The following is a 20,174-nucleotide window of genomic DNA, read 5'->3' on the forward strand; positions in this document are numbered from 1 at the left end:
GTAGCTTTACACTCCTCTAGTCTGACCCGTACAGTAGCTTTACACTCCTCTAGTCTGACCCATGCAGTAGCTTTACACGCCTCTAGTCTGACCCATGCAGTAGCTTTACACGCCTCTAGTCTGACCCGTGCAGTAGCTTTACACTCCTCTAGTCTGACCCGTGCAGTAGCTTTACATGCCGCTAGTCTGACCCCTGCAGTAGCTTTACACTCCTCTAGTCTGACCCGTGCAGTAGCTTTACACGCCGCTAGTCTGACCCGTACAGTAGCTTTACACTCCTCTAGTCTGACCCCTGCAGTAGCTTTACACTCCTCTAGTCTGACCCATCCAGTAGCTTTACACGCCGCTAGTCTGACCCGTGCAGTAGCTTTACACGCCGCTAGTCTGACCCGTGCAGAAGCTTTACACGCCTCTAGTCTGACCCGTACAGTAGCTTTACACTCCTCTAGTCTGACCCGTACAGTAGCTTTACACTCCTCTAGTCTGACCCGTGCAGTAGCTTTACACTCCTCTAGTCTGACCCGTGCAGTAGCTTTACACTCCTCTAGTCTGACCCCTGCAGTAGCTTTACACTCCTCTAGTCTGACCCGTACAGTAGCTTTACACTCCTCTAGTCTGACCCATGCAGTAGCTTTACACTCCTCTAGTCTGACCCGTGCAGTAGCTTTACACTCCTCTAGTCTGACCCGTGCAGTAGCTTTACACTCCTCTAGTCTGACCCATGCAGTAGCTTTACACTCCTCTAGTCTGACCCGTGCAGTAGCTTACACTCCTCTAGTCTGACCCGTGCAGTAGCTTTACACTCCTCTAGTCTGACCCGTGCAGTAGCTTTACACTCCTCTAGTCTGACCCGTGCAGTAGCTTTACACTCCTCTAGTCTGACCCGTGCAGTAGCTTTACACTCCTCTAGTCTGACCCGTGCAGTAGCTTTACACTCCTCTAGTCTGACCCGTGCAGTAGCTTTACACTCCTCTAGTCTGACCCGTGCAGTAGCTTTACATGCCGCTAGTCTGACCCCTGCAGTAGCTTTACACTCCTCTAGTCTGACCCGTGCAGTAGCTTTACACGCCGCTAGTCTGACCCGTACAGTAGCTTTACACTCCTCTAGTCTGACCCCTGCAGTAGCTTTACACTCCTCTAGTCTGACCCATCCAGTAGCTTTACACGCCGCTAGTCTGACCCGTGCAGTAGCATTACACGCCTCTAGTCTGACCCGTGCAGTAGCTTTACACGCCGCTAGTCTGACCCGTGCAGTAGCTTTACACACCTCTAGTCTGACCCGTACAGTAGCTTTACACTCCTCTAGTCTGACCCGTGCAGTAGCTTTACACTCCTCTAGTCTGACCCCTGCAGTAGCTTAACGCGCCGCTAGTCTGACCCCTGCAGTAGCTTTACATGCCGCTAATCTGACCCCTGCAGTAGCTTTACACGCCGCTAGTCTGACCCGTGCAGAAGCTTTACACGCCTCTAGTCTGACCCGTACAGTAGCTTTACACTCCTCTAGTCTGACCCGTACAGTAGCTTTACACTCCTCTAGTCTGACCCGTGCAGTAGCTTTACACTCCTCTAGTCTGACCCGTGCAGTAGCTTTACACTCCTCTAGTCTGACCCCTGCAGTAGCTTTACACTCCTCTAGTCTGACCCGTACAGTAGCTTTACACTCCTCTAGTCTGACCCATGCAGTAGCTTTACACTCCTCTAGTCTGACCCGTGCAGTAGCTTTACACTCCTCTAGTCTGACCCGTGCAGTAGCTTTACACTCCTCTAGTCTGACCCGTGCAGTAGCTTTACACTCCTCTAGTCTGACCCATGCAGTAGCTTTACACTCCTCTAGTCTGACCCGTGCAGTAGCTTTACACTCCTCTAGTCTGACCCGTGCAGTAGCTTTACACTCCTCTAGTCTGACCCGTGCAGTAGCTTTACACTCCTCTAGTCTGACCCGTGCAGTAGCTTTACACTCCTCTAGTCTGACCCGTGCAGTAGCTTTACACTCCTCTAGTCTGACCCGTGCAGTAGCTTTACACTCCTCTAGTCTGACCCGTGCAGTAGCTTTACACTCCTCTAGTCTGACCCGTGCAGTAGCTTTACATGCCGCTAGTCTGACCCCTGCAGTAGCTTTACACTCCTCTAGTCTGACCCGTGCAGTAGCTTTACACGCCGCTAGTCTGACCCGTACAGTAGCTTTACACTCCTCTAGTCTGACCCCTGCAGTAGCTTTACACTCCTCTAGTCTGACCCATCCAGTAGCTTTACACGCCGCTAGTCTGACCCGTGCAGTAGCATTACACGCCTCTAGTCTGACCCGTGCAGTAGCTTTACACGCCGCTAGTCTGACCCGTGCAGTAGCTTTACACACCTCTAGTCTGACCCGTACAGTAGCTTTACACTCCTCTAGTCTGACCCGTGCAGTAGCTTTACACTCCTCTAGTCTGACCCCTGCAGTAGCTTAACGCGCCGCTAGTCTGACCCCTGCAGTAGCTTTACATGCCGCTAATCTGACCCCTGCAGTAGCTTTACATGCCGCTAGTCTGACCCGTGCAGTAGCTTTACACGCCTCTAGTCTGACCCAAGCAGTAGCTTCACATGCCCCTAGTCTGACCCGTGCAGTAGCATTACACGCCTCTAGTCTGACCCATGCAGTAGCTTTACACGCCGCTAGTCTGACCCGTGCAGTAGCTTTACACGCCTCTAGTCTGACCCAAGCAGTAGCTTCACATGCCGCTAGTCTGACCCGTGCAGTAGCTTTACACTCCTCTAGTCTGACCCCTGCAGTAGCTTTACACTCCTCTAGTCTGACCCGTGCAGTAGCTTTACACGCCTCTAGTCTGACCCGTACAGTAGCTTTACACGCCTCTAGTCTGACCCGTGCAGTAGCTTTACACGCCTCTAGTCTGACCCGTGCAGTAGCTTTACACGCCTCTAGTCTGACCCGTGCAGTAGCTTTACACGCCTCTAGTCTGACCCGTGCAGTAGCTTTACACGCCTCTAGTCTGACCCGTGCAGTAGCTTTACACGCCTCTAGTCTGACCCGTGCAGTAGCTTTACACTCCTCTAGTCTGACCCCTGCAGTAGCTTTACACTCCTCTAGTCTGACCCGTGCAGTAGCTTTACACGCCTCTAGTCTGACCCATGCAGTAGCTTTACACGCCTCTAGTCTGACCCGTGCAGTAGCTTTACACTCCTCTAGTCTGACCCCTGCAGTAGCTTTACACTCCTCTAGTCTGACCCGTGCAGTAGCTTTACACTCCTCTAGTCTGACCCCTGCAGTAGCTTTACACTCCTCTAGTCTGACCCGTGCAGTAGCTTTACACTCCTCTAGTCTGACCCCTGCAGTAGCTTTACACTCCTCTAGTCTGACCCGTGCAGTAGCTTTACACGCCGCTAGCCTGACCCCTGCAGTAGCTTTACGCCCCGCTAGTCTGACCCCTGCAGTAGGTTTACGCGCCACTAGTCTGACCCCTGCAGTAGCTTTACACGCCTCTAGTCTGACTCGTGCAGTAGCTTTACGTGCCTCTAGTCTGACCCGTGCAGTAGCTTTACACGCCTCTAGTCTGACTCGTGCAGTAGCTTTACACTCCTCTAGTCTGACCCATGCAGTAGCTTTACACTCCTGTAGTCTGACCCCGTGCAGTAGTTTTACACTCCTCTAGTCTGACCCGTGCAGTTGCTTTACACGCCTCTAGTCTGACCCATGCAGTAGCTTCAAATGCCTCTAGTCTGACCCGTACAGTAGCTTTACACGCCTCTAGTCTGACCCATGCAGTAGCTTTACACGCCTCTAGTCTGACCCATGCAGTAGCTTCAAATGCCTCTAGTCTGACCCATGCAGTAGCTTTACGCCCCGCTAGCCTGACCCCTGCAGTAGCTTTACGCCCCGCTAGTCTGACCCGTGCAGTAGCTTCACGAGCCTCTAGCCTCACCCCTTCAGTAGCTTTATGCCCCGCTAGCCTGACCCCTGCAGTAGCTTTACGCCCCGCTAGTCTGACCCCTGCAGTAGGTTTACGCGCCACTAGTCTGACCCCTGCAGTAGCTTTACGTGCCTCTAGTCTGACCCGTGCAGTAGCTTTACACGCCTCTAGTCTGACCCGTGCAGTAGCTTTACACGCCGCTAGTCTGACCCGTGCAGTAGCTTTACACGCCTCTAGTCTGACCTGTGCAGTAGCTTTACACGCCTCTAGTCTGACCCGTACAGTAGCTTTACACGCCTCTAGCCTGACCCCTGCAGTAGCTTTATGCCCCGCTAGCCTGACCCCTGCAGTAGCTTTATGCCCCGCTAGTCTGACCCCTGCAGTAGGTTTACGCGCCACTAGTCTGACCCATGCAGTAGCTTTACACGCCTCTAGTCTGACCCATGCAGTAGCTTTACGCGCCTCTAGTCTGACCCATGCAGTAACTTCACATGCCTCTAGTCTGACCCGTGCAGTAGCTTTACATGCCACTAGTCTGACCCATGCAGTAGCTTTACGCGCCTCTAGTCTGACCCATGCAGTAACTTCACATGCCTCTAGTCTGACCCGTGCAGTAGCTTTACATGCCACTAGTCTGACCCATGCAGTAGCTTTACGCCCCGCTAGCCTGACCCCTGCAGTAGCTTTACGCCCCGCTAGTCTGACCCGTGCAGTAGCTTCACGGGCCTCTAGCCTGACCCCTGCAGTAGCTTTATGCCCCGCTAGCCTGACCCCTGCAGTAGCTTTATGCCCCGCTAGTCTGACCCCTGCAGTAGGTTTACGCGCCACTACTCTGACCCCTGCAGTAGCTTTACGCCCCGCTAGTCTGACCCGTGCAGTAGCTTTACACTCCTCTAGTCTGACCCATGCAGTAGCTTTACACGCCTCTAGTCTGACCCATGCAGTAGCTTTACACTCCTCTAGTCTGACCCGTGCAGTAGCTTTACACTCCTCTAGTCTGACCCGTGCAGTAGCTTTACATGCCGCTAGTTTGACCCGTGCAGTAGCTTTACACTCCTCTAGTCTGACCCGTGCAGTAGCTTTACACTCCTCTAGTCTGACCCATGCAGTAGCTTTACTCACCCCTAGTCTGACCCGTGCAGTAGCTTTACATGCCGCTAGTCTGACCCGTGCAGTAGCTTTACACTCCTCTAGTCTGACCCGTGCAGTAGCTTTACACTCCTCTAGTCTGACCCGTGCAGTAGCTTTACACTCCTCTAGTCTGACCCGTGCAGTAGCTTTACACGCCTCTAGTCTGACCCGTGCAGTAGCTTTACACTCCTCTAGTCTGACCCGTACAGTAGCTTTACACTCCTCTAGTCTGACCCGTACAGTAGCTTTACATGCCTCTAGTCTGACCCGTACAGTAGCTTTACACGCCTCTAGTCTGACCCATGCAGTAGCTTTACGCCCCGCTAGCCTGACCCCTGCAGTAGCTTTACGCCCCGCTAGTCTGACCCGTGCAGTAGCTTCACGGGCCTCTAGCCTGACCCCTGCAGTAGCTTTATGCCCCGCTAGCCTGACCCCTGCAGTAGCTTTATGCCCCGCTAGTCTGACCCCTGCAGTAGGTTTACGCGCCACTACTCTGACCCGTGCAGTAGCTTTACGTGCCTCTAGTCTGACCCATGCAGTAGCTTTACACTCCTCTAGTCTGACCCATGCAGTAGCTTTACGCGCCTCTAGTCTGACCCGTGCAGTAGCTTTACGTGCCTCTAGTCTGACCCATGCAGTAGCTTTACACTCCTCTAGTCTGACCCATGCAGTAGCTTTACGCGCCTCTAGTCTGACCCGTGCAGTAGCTTTACACTCCTCTAGTCTGACCCATGCAGTAGCTTTACGCGCCTCTAGTCTGACCCATGCAGTAGCTTTACACTCCTCTAGTCTGACCCATGCAGTAGTTTTACATGCCTCTAGTCTGACCCATGCAGTAGCTTTACGCGCCTCTAGTCTGACCCGTGCAGTAGCTTTACACTCCTCTAGTCTGACCCCTGCAGTAGCTTTACATGCCGCTAGTTTGACCCGTGCAGTAGCTTTACCCTCCTCTAGTCTGACCCATGCAGTAGCTTTACTCACCCCTAGTCTGACCCGTGCAGTAGCTTTACACTCCTCTAGTCTGACCCATGCAGTAGTTTTACATGCCTCTAGTCTGACCCATGCAGTAGCTTTACGCGCCTCTAGTCTGACCCGTGCAGTAGCTTTACACTCCTCTAGTCTGACCCATGCAGTAGTTTTACATGCCTCTAGTCTGACCCATGCAGTAGCTTTACGCGCCTCTAGTCTGACCCGTGCAGTAGCTTTACACTCCTCTAGTCTGACCCCTGCAGTAGCTTTACATGCCGCTAGTTTGACCCGTGCAGTAGCTTTACCCTCCTCTAGTCTGACCCATGCAGTAGCTTTACTCACCCCTAGTCTGACCCGTGCAGTAGCTTTACACTCCTCTAGTCTGACCCATGCAGTAGTTTTACATGCCTCTAGTCTGACCCATGCAGTAGCTTTACGCGCCTCTAGTCTGACCCGTGCAGTAGCTTTACACTCCTCTAGTCTGACCCGTGCAGTAGCTTTACATGCCGCTAGTTTGACCCGTGCAGTAGCTTTACCCTCCTCTAGTCTGACCCATGCAGTAGCTTTACTCACCCCTAGTCTGACCCGTGCAGTAGCTTTACATGCCGCTAGTCTGACCCGTGCAGTAGCTTTACATGCCTCTAGTCTGACCCGTGCAGTAGCTTTACACGCCTCTAGTCTGACCCGTGCAGTAGCTTTACACTCCTCTAGTCTGACCCGTGCAGTAGCTTTACTCACCCCTAGTCTGACCCGTGCAGTAGCTTTACATGCCGCTAGTCTGACCCGTGCAGTAGCTTTACATGCCTCTAGTCTGACCCGTGCAGTAGCTTTACACTCCTCTAGTCTGACCCGTGCAGTAGCTTTACACTCCTCTAGTCTGACCCGTGCAGTAGCTTTACACTCCTCTAGTCTGACCCGTGCAGTAGCTTTACACTCCTCTAGTCTGACCCGTACAGTAGTTTTACATGCCACTAGTCTGACCCGTGCAGTAGCTTTACACTCCTCTAGTCTGACCCATGCAGTAGCTTTACACTCCTCTAGTCTGACCCGTACAGTAGTTTTACATGCCACTAGTCTGACCCGTGCAGTAGCTTTACATGCCGCTAGTCTGGCCCGTGCAGTAGCTAAAAAGAGCTGACACTCATTCTGTATTATTGAACACTGACTGGATTCCTGAAGGTCTGAGGAATCCCTGGAGGATTATGGGTACGTCTGGCAGCTGAGCCATCAAGCGCCACTGCTTTGACTCCTTTATGCCAAGGGGATTTTTAGGGTGGAGAAATTGCAGAGAAAATTTGACATAGAGAGCGTAGGATGAGGGGGCAGTAGCGCAGGGGGCAGTAGTGTCCTGGCGTAAATCAGTTGGATCCACTCCCAATACTGCAGTAAATAAATCAACTCTCCCCAGCGGGTAATAATGGGGGGTATAGGGTGCACTTCCCCCCAGCAGCCACAAGAGGGAGTTACACACTGGGATATAGTCCAGCAAATATAACACTTCATCCTCCTTTGGTGACTGTCACTCAACGGGATTGGCCAGTAAACAAGAGCTGACAGTTCCTGACAGGCAGCGATACAGTGGGGCTTGGCTTTAGGCAGACTCCCCAGGTACATGTGGGTATATGTGGGTACATGTGGGTATATGTGGGTACTTGGGTACATGTGGGTATATGTGGGTACTTGGGTACATGTGGGTACTTGGGTACATGTGGGTACTTGGGTACATGTGGGTATATGTGGGTACTTGGGTACATGTGGCTATATGTGGGTACTTGGGTACATGTGGCTATATGTGGGTACTTGGGTACATGTGGCTATATGTGGGTACTTGGGTACATGTGGCTATATGTGGGTACTTGGGTACATGTGGCTATATGTGGGTACTTGGGTACATGTGGGTATATGTGGGTACTTGGGTACATGTGGGTATATGTGGGTACTTGGGTACATGTGGGTATATGTGGGTACATGTGGGTACATGTGGGTACTTGGGTACATGTGGGTACATGTGGGTACTTGGGTACATGTGGGTACATGTGGGTACTTGGGTACATGTGGGTACATGTGGGTACATGTGGGTACTTGGGTACATGTGGGTACTTGGGTACATGTGGGTACTTGGGTACATGTGGGTATATGTGGGTACTTGGGTACATGTGGCTATATGTGGGTACTTGGGTACATGTGGCTATATGTGGGTACTTGGGTACATGTGGCTATATGTGGGTACTTGGGTACATGTGGCTATATGTGGGTACTTGGGTACATGTGGCTATATGTGGGTACTTGGGTACATGTGGGTATATGTGGGTACTTGGGTACATGTGGCTATATGTGGGTACTTGGGTACATGTGGGTATATGTGGGTACTTGGGTACATGTGGGTATATGTGGGTACTTGGGTACATGTGGGTATATGTGGGTACTTGGGTACATGTGGGTATATGTGGGTACTTGGGTACATGTGGCTATATGTGGGTACTTGGGTACATGTGGGTATATGTGGGTACTTGGGTACATGTGGGTATATGTGGGTACTTGGGTACATGTGGGTATATGTGGGTACTTGGGTACATGTGGCTATATGTGGGTACTTGGGTACATGTGGGTATATGTGGGTACTTGGGTACATGTGGGTATATGTGGGTACTTGGGTACATGTGGCTATATGTGGGTACTTGGGTACATGTGGCTATATGTGGGTACTTGGGTACATGTGGCTATATGTGGGTACTTGGGTACATGTGGGTATATGTGGGTACTTGGGTACATGTGGGTATATGTGGGTACTTGGGTACATGTGGCTATATGTGGGTACTTGGGTACATGTGGCTATATGTGGGTACTTGGGTACATGTGGCTATATGTGGGTACTTGGGTACATGTGGCTATATGTGGGTACTTGGGTACATGTGGCTATATGTGGGTACTTGGGTACATGTGGCTATATGTGGGTACTTGGGTACATGTGGGTATATGTGGGTACTTGGGTACATGTGGGTATATGTGGGTACTTGGGTACATGTGGGTATATGTGGGTACTTGGGTACATGTGGGTATATGTGGGTACTTGGGTACATGTGGCTATATGTGGGTACTTGGGTACATGTGGGTATATGTGGGTACTTGGGTACATGTGGGTATATGTGGGTACTTGGGTACATGTGGGTATATATGGGTACCTATTTATTGGGGTGTAATTATACAGTGTGCCTATAGGTGGCGCCTATAGGTGGTCTATGGGGCTGTATAAGAGTTCAGTGATTATCCGGAACTTGGTTGCTTGAGAAATGGGCTGATACACCCCCCCCCCCCCGATACCCCAACTCTAACAGCCTTACCTGCACCCCAGTTTCACCCCCAACATTCGGGAACCTACTGAATGTCATTTCCAGTGAATACTGTATTGGCAGTGCTGTAACTATGGGAAACAGACCCCGTGACTATGGGGGGGCCCCAGGGGATGGGGGGGCCCAGACTAGTGATGAGTGAATCTGTCCCGTTTCCCTTCATGAAAAATGACGCACGTTACAATTCTTTTTCCGCTGAAAATTTTTGTGGCCATTTTACAAAAAAATCAGCCAATAGCGAAAGCTGGGTTAAAGTGCAGGCCACGTCCCTCTGAAGATTATTTTGCTGGGGGGCTCAGTGTAGTTTCGCCATTGCCTATTGGGGCTCATTTATAAAGACTGGGCGAATTTGCACCTGGGCAGTAACCCATGGCAACCAATCAGATGTTTGATTTTATTGTTCTACCTGCAGCCGGCTCAGAAATGCAAATCACTGATTGGTTGCTAAGGGTTACTGCCCTGTGTTTATAAATGAGCCCCGTTGTGTTTTTCGGGGGGCCCCCCCATCCATATTAAAGGGGAGCCAAGAGGGCAATAAGGGGGCACTCACTATGATGGGTAAGTTCTGCATAACACCCCCCAGGTTCTTATTATCGGGGGGGGGGTACTAAGGTAGGTGAGGGGGGGAAACTGAGCTGAACCCCCATATGCTGTAAGGGGGGGGATCCCCATAACAAGGTTCTGGTCGGTAGAATTAGAGCGGCACCATTTGTAGGTCCAACAGAACCCAAGGAAGTCAGTGAGAGACCCGGCACTCAATGTGGCAGTAGCACAGCGCTATGATTGGCTGAGATAGACTCCTCCCACCCCTCTCTGGGAATCTTCCCACTATAAAAAAAATACAGTCGTCACCACAAAAATCCCCTTTATTATAATTTCCATTAACCAATCATTTTCTGTCTTAAAAATAAGCAAAGCCGCCACCCTGCACTCGCACTCGCACTCGCACTCACACTCACAGCGGCCAAACACCCAGAGTATCTATAAAAGCCCCACCCTATATACAGTTACCCCTATAAATAAAAGTTCTGCCCCCCACAGAGCTGCAGGGAAAGTGCAGGGGGGGCATTAGACTCCATATTGGTCAGACTTGCCCTCCTGTGGGGGGGCATTAGGCTCCATATTGGTCAGACTTGCCCTCCTGTGGGGGGGGGGGCATTAGGCTCCATATTGGTCAGACTTGTCCTCCTGTGGGGGGGGGGGCATTAGGCTCCATATTGGTCAGACTTGCCCTCCTGTGGGGGGGGGCATTAGGCTCCATATTGGTCAGACTTGTCCTCCTGTGGGGGGGCATTAGGCTCCATATTGGTCAGACTTGCCCTCCTGTGGGGGGGGGGGCATTAGGCTCCATATTGGTCAGACTTGCCCTCCTGTGGGGGGGGGCATTAGGCTCCATATTGGTCAGACTTGCCCTCCTGTGGGGGGGGGGGGGCATTAGGCTCCATATTGGTCAGACTTGTCCTCCTGTGGGGGGGGGGGCATTAGGCTCCATATTGGTCAGACTTGTCCTCCTGTGGGGGGGGGGGCATTAGGCTCCATATTGGTCAGACTTGTCCTCCTGTGGGGGGGGGCATTAGGCTCCATATTGGTCAGACTTGTCCTCCTGTGGGGGGGGGGGGGCATTAGGCTCCATATTGGTCAGACATGACATTGGGGTTCCCCCATGGACTTACAGTATGGGGATGATATTAAGTGCTGGGGGGGGTCACACTATGTGCCCCTCTGTGATCCTCCGATACTGGGCGACTAATGCCCCAGGGGCACATTGTGTTGGGCAACTCTCTGCCCCAGAGACATATAAAGGGTCAGTATTATACCCGAGAGCTGCAGAAGGAACCCCCCCGTCTCTATAAGGAACATGGGTTGCCCCCCCCGTCTCTATAAGGAACATGGGTTGCCCCCCCCTGCCCCCCCCTGCCCCCCCCAACTCTGTATAAGGAAAATAACCCCCAGTGGGCCCTTATTTGGGGGAGCGCCGCACGTTGTCGAATCGCCGGAAGAAAGTCGTTAGCGCAGAGGCCTCGCCGCCCCCCTTCTGCGGATCCTCCCCCAGGGAATGGGGCTCCGGGCTCTGTGGGGTCCCCTTCTTTTGGAACAAGCCCCCCCGGAGGAGGGAGTTGGGGGACTGTGACCTTGGGGAGGACTGGTCTTTCTGGGAAGACTTTGGGGTATTTTGGAGGGGGTTATTTTTGGGGGTGTGTGGAGAGGGGAATGGAGCCACTTTCGACGCCCCATCTGGGGGAGAAGTATCGGGGTCCCCACTTGGGGTGCCGTCGCCACCCCTGTAGGGGATAGAGGAGAGGGTGTGGCGTCGGTTGACCTTGCCCGGGGTTTCCTGCCCCCCATCGCCCCCCGAGCCCACGTCCCGGAGCCGCCGGAGCCCCTGTTTGGTGTCGGCCGAGGGCGCTTCCTCCTCAGCAATGGTCTCTGAAGAGAGGACTTTGGCTTTGTAGTCGAAAGGTTCTTCCACGATGGGCGGAGACAGGTGGAGCGTATCTATGGAGTGGGTGCGTGGGAGGGGGCGGGGCTTCCGCACTGAGCGCACCCTGCGGGGGAGTCTGAGCAGCAGGAACTCCAGTTCCACATCCTGAAGGTCCTTGTCGAGGGTGGAGCAACTGGCGATGGACCTGCGCTTCTCCAGCCGCTCCTTGCGCTGCTCCGCCTTCTCCCGCTCCTGGTTCTCCTGCGATTGGGCGACAATCAGAAATACTGCTAGCCCAATGACTAATACTGGTAGCCCAATGGCTCGCTAACACTGGTAGCCCAATGGCTCGCTAATACTGGTAGCCCAATGGCTCGCTAATACTGGTAGCCCAATGGCTCGCTAATACTGGCAGCCCAACGGCTCGCTAATACTGGTAGCCCAATGGCTAATACTGGTAGCCCAATGGCTCGCTAATACTGGTAGCCCAATGGCTCGCTAATACTGGCAGCCCAACGGCTCGCTAATACTGGCAGCCCAATGGCTCGCTAACACTGGCAGCCCAATGGCTCGCTAATACTGGTAGCCCAATGGCTCGCTAACACTGGTAGCCCAATGGCCCAACAGAACCAACCTGCACAGCGGAAAGGAACCGGGCACAGAAGGTGCTGAACACCAGGCACATCTCCTCCATCCGGAACGCAGACTCGTCCTCACAGTAGAACTCCATGAGCTCTCGCCGCGTGTCTCGCAGTCTCTGCAACGAGTTCAGAACCTCACGTAGCTCCGCCTCCGCCAGCTGGAAACACACGGGGGGGGCATAATCCAGAGTTAGGGGGTCACAACTCACAGGAAGGGGGTCACAATCCAGAGTTAGGGGGTCACAACCCACAGGGAATTTTCCTTCTAACCAGAAGGTCCACCCAACGTTCCCACTCACAGACTCCATCCGTGGCCCCATAAGACTTTACCCCGGTAGAACAAACTGGGCCCCTTTGTACCCCGCCCCCCACTCACCTGCAGGAAGGGCCCCATAAGACTTTACCCCAGTAGAACAAACTGGGCCCCTTTGTACCCCGCCCCCCACTCACCTGCAGGAAGGGCCCCATAAGACTTTACCCCGGTAGAACAAACTGGGCCCCTTTGTTCCCCGCCCCCCACTCACCTGCAGGAAGGGCCCCATAAGACTTTACCCCGGTAGAACAAACTGGGCCCCTTTGTACCCCGCCCCCCACTCACCTGCAGGAAGGGCCCCATAAGACTTTACCCCGGTAGAACAAACTGGGCCCCTTTGTACCCCGCCCCCCACTCACCTGCAGGAAGGGCCCCATAAGACTTTACCCCGGTAGAACAAACTGGGCCCCTTTGTACCCCGCCCCCCACTCACCTGCAGGAAGGGCCCCATGGAATGTTTGAGGTCGGACTGGTCCCTCAGGGCCTCCCTCGTGCTGCTCAGTTTCTTGTTCAGATTCTCCAGGTCACTTTCTATCTCCTGGGAATTAATACTTGGGGGCAAAGACACCATCATTAGAAAGGAAAGGAAAGATATAGGGGGGCTGGGAATGTGGGGGGCTATGTTAGTGGGAATGAGAGGCCTACAGGGGGGGCTGGTGGGAATGGAAATTCTAGGTAACTGTACCAGTATAGGGGCATCTCTGCAATGTATAAACTGGGAAAGGTAAGGTTAAATCACTGGGTGGGGGCACCAAATGTAAAGCACCAGATGGGGGTTCATCCCGGGGTACTAAACGGGCTCTTCCCTTAATTTCCCAGGAATCATTGGGGTTTGCATGGTGCCGAGAGACTGGCGAATTTAAAAAGGGATCCCGTTCTCAGCCTGGAAACTATAGGCCTGTTAGTCTGACAATTACAGAGCTGTATTTATACTGAAGGGGGGGGGGGCTATATATTAATAAATATGCCCTCCATGGATTTCCATAGGTCGCTCTGGGAAAGTGACATCATACGTGTGACGTGGGGGAGGGGCATATCCGGCGCCGAGGGGGCCGCCCAACCCCATTACAGCCCCGGTACAAGGTACTGATTTGTTATTACAGAGAAAAGGAAAATCATTTCTAAAAATCTGAAGGAACACGGGGGGGGGGGCTGCGTGGGTTAAAACAGAACAGCATTGTGGGTAAGCGAGGAAGAAGGTGTTGGCGCCCCCTGTGCCCCCTTACCGGGACGCCTGGCTGATATGCGCCAACTTGTCCGGGAACGTCAGGAGGGAGCGGCTGTTCCTCTCGGCTTCCTGCCCAACAGAACACAACGGGGCATCAGGCGGGGCAGATAAACACAAGCAGCGGCTTGGGAGGGCTATTAAATGGGACAGTGGCTGGGGGGCAATGGGGCACTAAATAGACCGGTGGGGGTCAGGCGTCGCCCAGACACAGTCCGACTTGGGCACCACCGGCTCGTTTATTAACTGCCCGTTTCCTACAGCCTGGGGCACTTATTTCAAGCCAAACAGGAAACTGACCAATGGCAGGAGGCGCTGATGGGCGTCACTTTACTGCGCTGTTGCCACGCCCCACACATTTATGATAATAAAACACTTGAATGGGCGGAGACATGCAAATGACACCTTTAAAGGGAAACCTCCCCTGAATAGAATCTGCCCCTGCCCCGGCCGAGAAGGGTGCAACTGCCCCAAGCAAATACCATTCAGCCAACTGGATACAAAAGGACTTCCTGGGAACAAAACATTCTTGCCCCTGCACCCCCCATTATTTCTACCCTATATACCCCCATCCTCCCCACCTCCACTCTAATTGCCCCCCTCCTTTCCAGCATTTCTTACCTTTGCCACAAAGTGCATGAGGGTGACTCCCGGTTTGTTGGCTTTGGTGTCGGCCAATTTCAGCAGAGACCCCATGCGAAAGCCCAGAGCGCTCCCAGCGTAGCCCCCCTGTGGGGCATCAAGCGATTGGTCAGTAAGTGGCTCTGAGTGACGGGATCAGCACCCGTTGGGTGGGTGGGGGCTGCCAATAGGGACTGGCGGGGGGACTGGCAGGGGGGTGGGTTGCCCATAGGGACTGGCACGGGGGGGCTGCCCATAGGGACTGGCAGGGGGGTGGGTTGCCCATAGGGACTGGCACGGGGGGGCTGCCCATAGGGACTGGCAGGGGGGTGGGTTGCCCATAGGGACTGGCAAGGGGGGGCTGCCCATAGGGACTGGCACGGGGGGGCTGCCCATAGGGACTGGCACGGGGGGGCTGCCCATAGGGACTGGCACGGGGGGGGCTGCCCATAGGGACTGGCACGGGGGGGCTGCCCATAGGGACTGGCACGGGGGGGCTGCCCATAGGGACTGGCACGGGGGGGGGCTGCCCATAGGGACTGGCACGGGGGGGCTGCCCATAGGGACTGGCACGGGGGGGCTGCCCATAGGGACTGGCACGGGGGGCTGCCCATAGGGACTGGCACGGGGGGGCTGCCCATAGGGACTGGCACGGGGGGCTGCCCATAGGGACTGGCACGGGGGGCTGCCCATAGGGACTGGCACGGGGGGGGCTGCCCATAGGGACTGGCACGGGGGGCTGCCCATAGGGACTATGAGGTGTAGGCAAGGAGACACCTCTGTAGTGGGGGGGGGGGTAAAATGCCAACTCACCGCATTCATGTAATTGCCAGCTTTCAGCACCAGGTGAATGACTGTGTGTAACTCCTCACACTCGACCAGCTCTGAAACAGAACCCAAAATGGGTCTCAGTGAAACCAATGGACCCCCCTTGCTCAACAGCCGTCTCTACTCGCTCCTTCCCAAACCCCCCCATATCCGCTCACTCTTAACCCCTTAAATGCCGGGTGTATCGTCCTGCCAACTCCTCAGCCCCCACCCCCTTCTGCCAGCTTCTTATTACACCCCTCTATGTGCCCACCATTGCCCCCAGCCCTCCCTACCACCCCAGCCAAGTGCTTCTGGGCATCTGGGCACCTGGGCTGAGCCCATTCTTACCCTTGGCGGCCGTTGTCTGGATTCCCACCGCCTGTTTCATGGAGTTCAGTTGAGGGAAAAACTCCTCCTTTAGGATCATCACTTGCAGCCTCTGGGAACAGCTAAAGGCAAAGAATAAAATGAGGACAAGAGAGATTTCCCAAATGTTTCCCTGGGGCCCCGAGCGGGTCCATTGGATTCCATGGGTGGAGAGCAAAGCAGTAGCTTTAGGCCATGAACCCACAGATCATTTGGAACTGACAGTCAGCGTCTCCCCCACATTATTCCCACAATGCCCTTCTATAAAAACCAGTAGGTGGGACATCTGCCTGGGGCTTCTGACCTGGGCACCTCCACTAGGAGGATCATGAAGAGTTCTGGTTCAGACAAGTTGCCTCGATCCCCTTTGAAAGCTCTTAGTCTCTTCACCTTGTAGAGAGCAATGGACAAGACAGAGTTAATATGGATTTAAACCCCAATGCCCCAAAGGAACCATCTCTGTGCGCCCCCCTTTCTCTCCCACTCACCTCATCCTTCTCTGGAAGCAGTTTCTGAAGTTCCCTCAACTTCTCAGCTCCAAAGTTGGACCCCACTCCTCTCTTTATATCCTCGATCATCACGTGCACCGGCCTGAGAGTAAGGGGGGGCACAAATAGGTTCAGATGATGGGAGAAAAACTGATTTTAAAGAAGGGGGGGGGGGCTGGGCAAGAGGAGGGGGCAATTAATTGATCATACAAGGAAACAAAGTCTTTATCATTAGAAGAAATAGGAGTCCATAGAAGTCTACTGACAGGCTAAACATGCACCCCCATATCATGGAAGGCTACTGACAGGCTAAACATGCACCCCCTTATCATTAAAGTGGCAGAATAAGGACAGTGGTTTTGGGGTGCCATGGCCCCCCCTTTGTTGCACTCACCTCTTGAATTGTTTCAGGAATATTCCCAGGTTCATGATCTTCTTAGAATCCAGAAGGGACACCTAGATATGAGGGGTACAAAGGGCAGAGGTTGGCATGCACCCCCAGAAATGGCACCTTTAAACCTTCTCACTCTCACAGTCCATAATAATAAAGGGGGGGGGGGGCGTCGACACCAAAATGGACTGAGAGAACAGAAAGGGAAATATAAAGGATCAGGGTCCCCCCTTTTTATGGTTAGTAAGTGCCTCTAGCACATTAATGACCCCCCAACACTGCGATTTTATTATTTATCGTTATAGTGAATTATTTGTTTTTAGAGAACAAAATTCTCAAGTCTGAACTGAAGTCACCAAGCCGGGTTTCCTCTAGTTACATTGGGTCAGAACAACTGGATCGTCATTACATGTTATCCCCAAAGGAATGAGCTTGGCCTGCTCCAACCTCCCAGCACCAAAGAACTCCCGCCTGGGCTAAAACCACTGGTTCTGTTGGATTCCACAGTTGGGATCTGAATGTCCCACTAACTAGAAAGGGGAGCAGGACCTGTTATGGGCCAGAACCATCCCGAGACTACGTGTTTGTAGGCTGAGCTCCATGTCTGGGCCCCATTCCATGTACAGGAATCACTAGAAACTCCACCACCCAACTCAGTAGGACACAAAGCACGGAAATAGGAACCATAATGGGTCGAATGTTATGATTCGGATCTGACTGTGCTTAATGGCTCCCTGGGGAGTGTTTGGGAAATACAATAAAAGGAATGCCTGCAACACCAAGGCATCATGGGTAAATGAGACGGTGACCAGCCCAACACAGTATTAGAAAGGAACAGAATTGTTTTGGGTTGACCCTCCCCACCATGAGGACCTGGGGCACCCTGACTTCCATACAGATTAGATAGACCAGGGCCGGCCAACTGGAGACCCACGGGCCAGATGTGGCCCTCCAGAGGCTTTTTATGGCCCCTAGTCTGGTCAGAGGCTCCAGAGACTTCTCTATATGACACTTATTGAATCCGTCCCTCTAACATGCTGTGTGACATATAATTGGCCAACTACATGTAATAAGTTGGACACCACTGAGCTAGACGTTAGGGGGGAACCATTCTATACAATCATGTTGGGCCATGTAACTACCCACCAACATGATCTGAGCTTAAGGGGTTCCAAAACAGATTGCTGGGCTTTCTATTGGGTTCGACCTAAGGTTCTGATGCCAAAAGAACTGGATTTTCTCACCCCGGGTTCATGGTCGGCCTGTTGGTGCCGTGGCCTGAACCTTGCACTCAGTCTGGCTTTCCGTGGCTCCTCCCTCTGGGCAAAGAGCTCGTCCATGTGTGTGACATCGATCTGAAGACTTGGCTGCTGGGACCCACAAGTCCAAAGGTTCCGTCCCTTCAGTACACGCTCGGCGGGTATCGCGTCCCAGTTAAAGCTGCGCAGTTTGGATCTACGCTGATCTCCGAGCCGCTCAGGAGCTGATGGAGGACGTGGCAGAGTGGTACCCCCAGAGAACTTGAGGGGCAATGATAACTCCCCTGATGGTGGAGGAGGAGGAGGAGGACAGGGGAATTTAGCTGGTGGAGGTGGAGGAGGTGGGAAAGAGAACCCTGCAGGAGGAGGTGGTGGGCATGGTGGAGGACAGGGTGGAGGAGAGTTCTTACTAGTCACCATGGCAACAGAACTGGTCTCATCCATCTACCCTAGGGCAAAACGGAGAGGATCCTGCAGCTCTGCCCTTGTACTAACAGCCAGGATGGGGGCAAATGAGGTAAATTCCAAGGAAGAGGTTCTCCCAACCTAGAGAACAAGAAGGGAGGACAGTCAGTACACAAAGCAGTTCCTGGCAGAAATAGCCCTGCTGTCTAGGCCCAGAGGCAGAACTAGAGACCTTTGGGGTCCCATTAGGAAGGAAGATGTGGGAGATTGGGGGTGGCCTGTAAAGTTGATCAGATGAGACAATAAAGACAAAGCCCAAAGTCATGGGAAATGGCAGCAACGAGTTCCCTATCACATGATTATGGCCCCAACACATTCATTTGCCCTTATTGCCCCAAACACAATACTAAGCCCTCACAGACCCCCAACACAGGACACATTCCCGACTGACCCACATTAAGACCCTCACCGTACCCCAACAAGCCGCTCATACTGATCCCATATAATCCAATGGCAAAACATAAATAACGATTCCTCTTTAGAAACCCAACCCAAAAAGTTCTTTAAGTTCTGTAAAACCGAAGGAGGTCGTGGGGCCCTGTCCCTGGCTTTCCCAGTAACCCCCAGATACACATCTCCTACAGCTTTGAGTGGTGCCCCAGTTCCTTGGATACCCGGCATGGCATCCCCCCAACCACCTGGGTGGCATCACCCCATAACCACCTGGGTACAACTGGTGCCACGAGTGAGCGAGAATGGGACTCTATTGCCAACAATAATCTGTGGCCCAATCGATGGCCAAGTGGCTACATATAAACGAGAGCCCCATCCCTACTGAGATTCTCAGTAACCCCCAAAACTACTCAACTGATTCCTCCTTGGCCACATTTCCCACCATGACCCCCCATGTGTCTTCCCTCCAGCAGAGAAATGGCTGAAACTGCGGTTCCACCTCCCATGGGTCCAAGAGCCCCTGCACCGACAGAGACAGTTGCTATAAATGTCTATAGGAGGTGGCACAAGGGCTTTTAGGTGTTCCTCTGCTGGCAGGAATACCCACCCCGGGGTGGCAATCATCCAATGCTTACACAGAGATAGCACAGTAAGAGGGGCTGACATCTCTTTCCAACCAACTCCATGCCCACCATAGGAGGGAGGCCCAATAGGAGACATGCTGGGTAGGTCGGGACCAAGACACCAGTACTTTATTCTGTGAATCATAAACTAATCCAAGCTGCTCCGAGGCACAGGGAACCCAACACGTGAATTTAAGTAGGAAACCCACTGGCCCCTCCCGCCAAGGAACTTGGAAACCACAAATTCCATCCATTCCACCGAGACCATCAAGGTTGGCAAACAAAACGCATGGAGAAAGAGTTGGCAGAACCCCATTGGGCTGAAACCCACTCAGCTGCCTCCGTGCCGTGTTGTGCCAACTTGTTCACGTGCAACTTGCCCCACCAAAAACCCACAATGATATTATTACAAGTAAACTAAAGCCACACATGGCTGCCTGCCACTTATACTAAACACCGGGTCTAATATTATTATCATAAGGGAATGTCAGCTCACGTGGCTCCCTGACACATCCAAGCCGTGAAGCCAAGGTTTGTATCAGACCTTCTGGCTCCAAAAGTTCCCCCATAAACACCAGCCCATAATCTGCAGCACAAGTCCCCCTACCCAACACCCCCCGGCAGGGCATTCCCCAACCCCCTCACTGCCCTCACCGTGAGGAACCCCCTACCCAACACCCCCCGGCAGGGCATTCCCCAACCCCCTCACTGCCCTCACCGTGAGGAACCCCCTACCCAACACCCCCCGGCAGGGCATTCCCCAACCCCCTCACTGCCCTCACCGTGAGGAACCCCCTAC

At 53.3% G+C, this 20,174-nt stretch overlaps 1 protein-coding gene across 1 annotated transcript in view; it reads right to left on the bottom strand.

Annotated features, from left to right (window-relative positions):
* Positions 1–10,206: 10,206 nt before the first annotated feature.
* The window catches only part of LOC100489883 (FH2 domain-containing protein 1), a 35,289-nt gene continuing 25,321 nt past the window's right edge, over positions 10,207–20,174 (bottom strand). The window contains exons 2-12 of the mRNA XM_031897454.1: positions 17,880–18,440; positions 16,639–16,700; positions 16,245–16,347; positions 16,061–16,146; positions 15,739–15,839; positions 15,394–15,464; positions 14,581–14,688; positions 13,961–14,031; positions 13,168–13,285; positions 12,415–12,579; positions 10,207–12,041 (exon numbers count right to left, since the gene is read on the bottom strand). Of these exons, the coding sequence (XP_031753314.1) occupies positions 11,319–12,041; positions 12,415–12,579; positions 13,168–13,285; positions 13,961–14,031; positions 14,581–14,688; positions 15,394–15,464; positions 15,739–15,839; positions 16,061–16,146; positions 16,245–16,347; positions 16,639–16,700; positions 17,880–18,338 (2,067 nt within the window). The 5' untranslated portion in view covers positions 18,339–18,440 and the 3' untranslated portion in view covers positions 10,207–11,318. The remainder of the gene's footprint in view (positions 12,042–12,414; positions 12,580–13,167; positions 13,286–13,960; positions 14,032–14,580; positions 14,689–15,393; positions 15,465–15,738; positions 15,840–16,060; positions 16,147–16,244; positions 16,348–16,638; positions 16,701–17,879; positions 18,441–20,174) is intronic.

The sequence above is a fragment of the Xenopus tropicalis genome, chromosome 2 (assembly GCF_000004195.4).
Source record: "Xenopus tropicalis strain Nigerian chromosome 2, UCB_Xtro_10.0, whole genome shotgun sequence".
NCBI lineage: Eukaryota > Metazoa > Chordata > Amphibia > Anura > Pipidae > Xenopus > Xenopus tropicalis.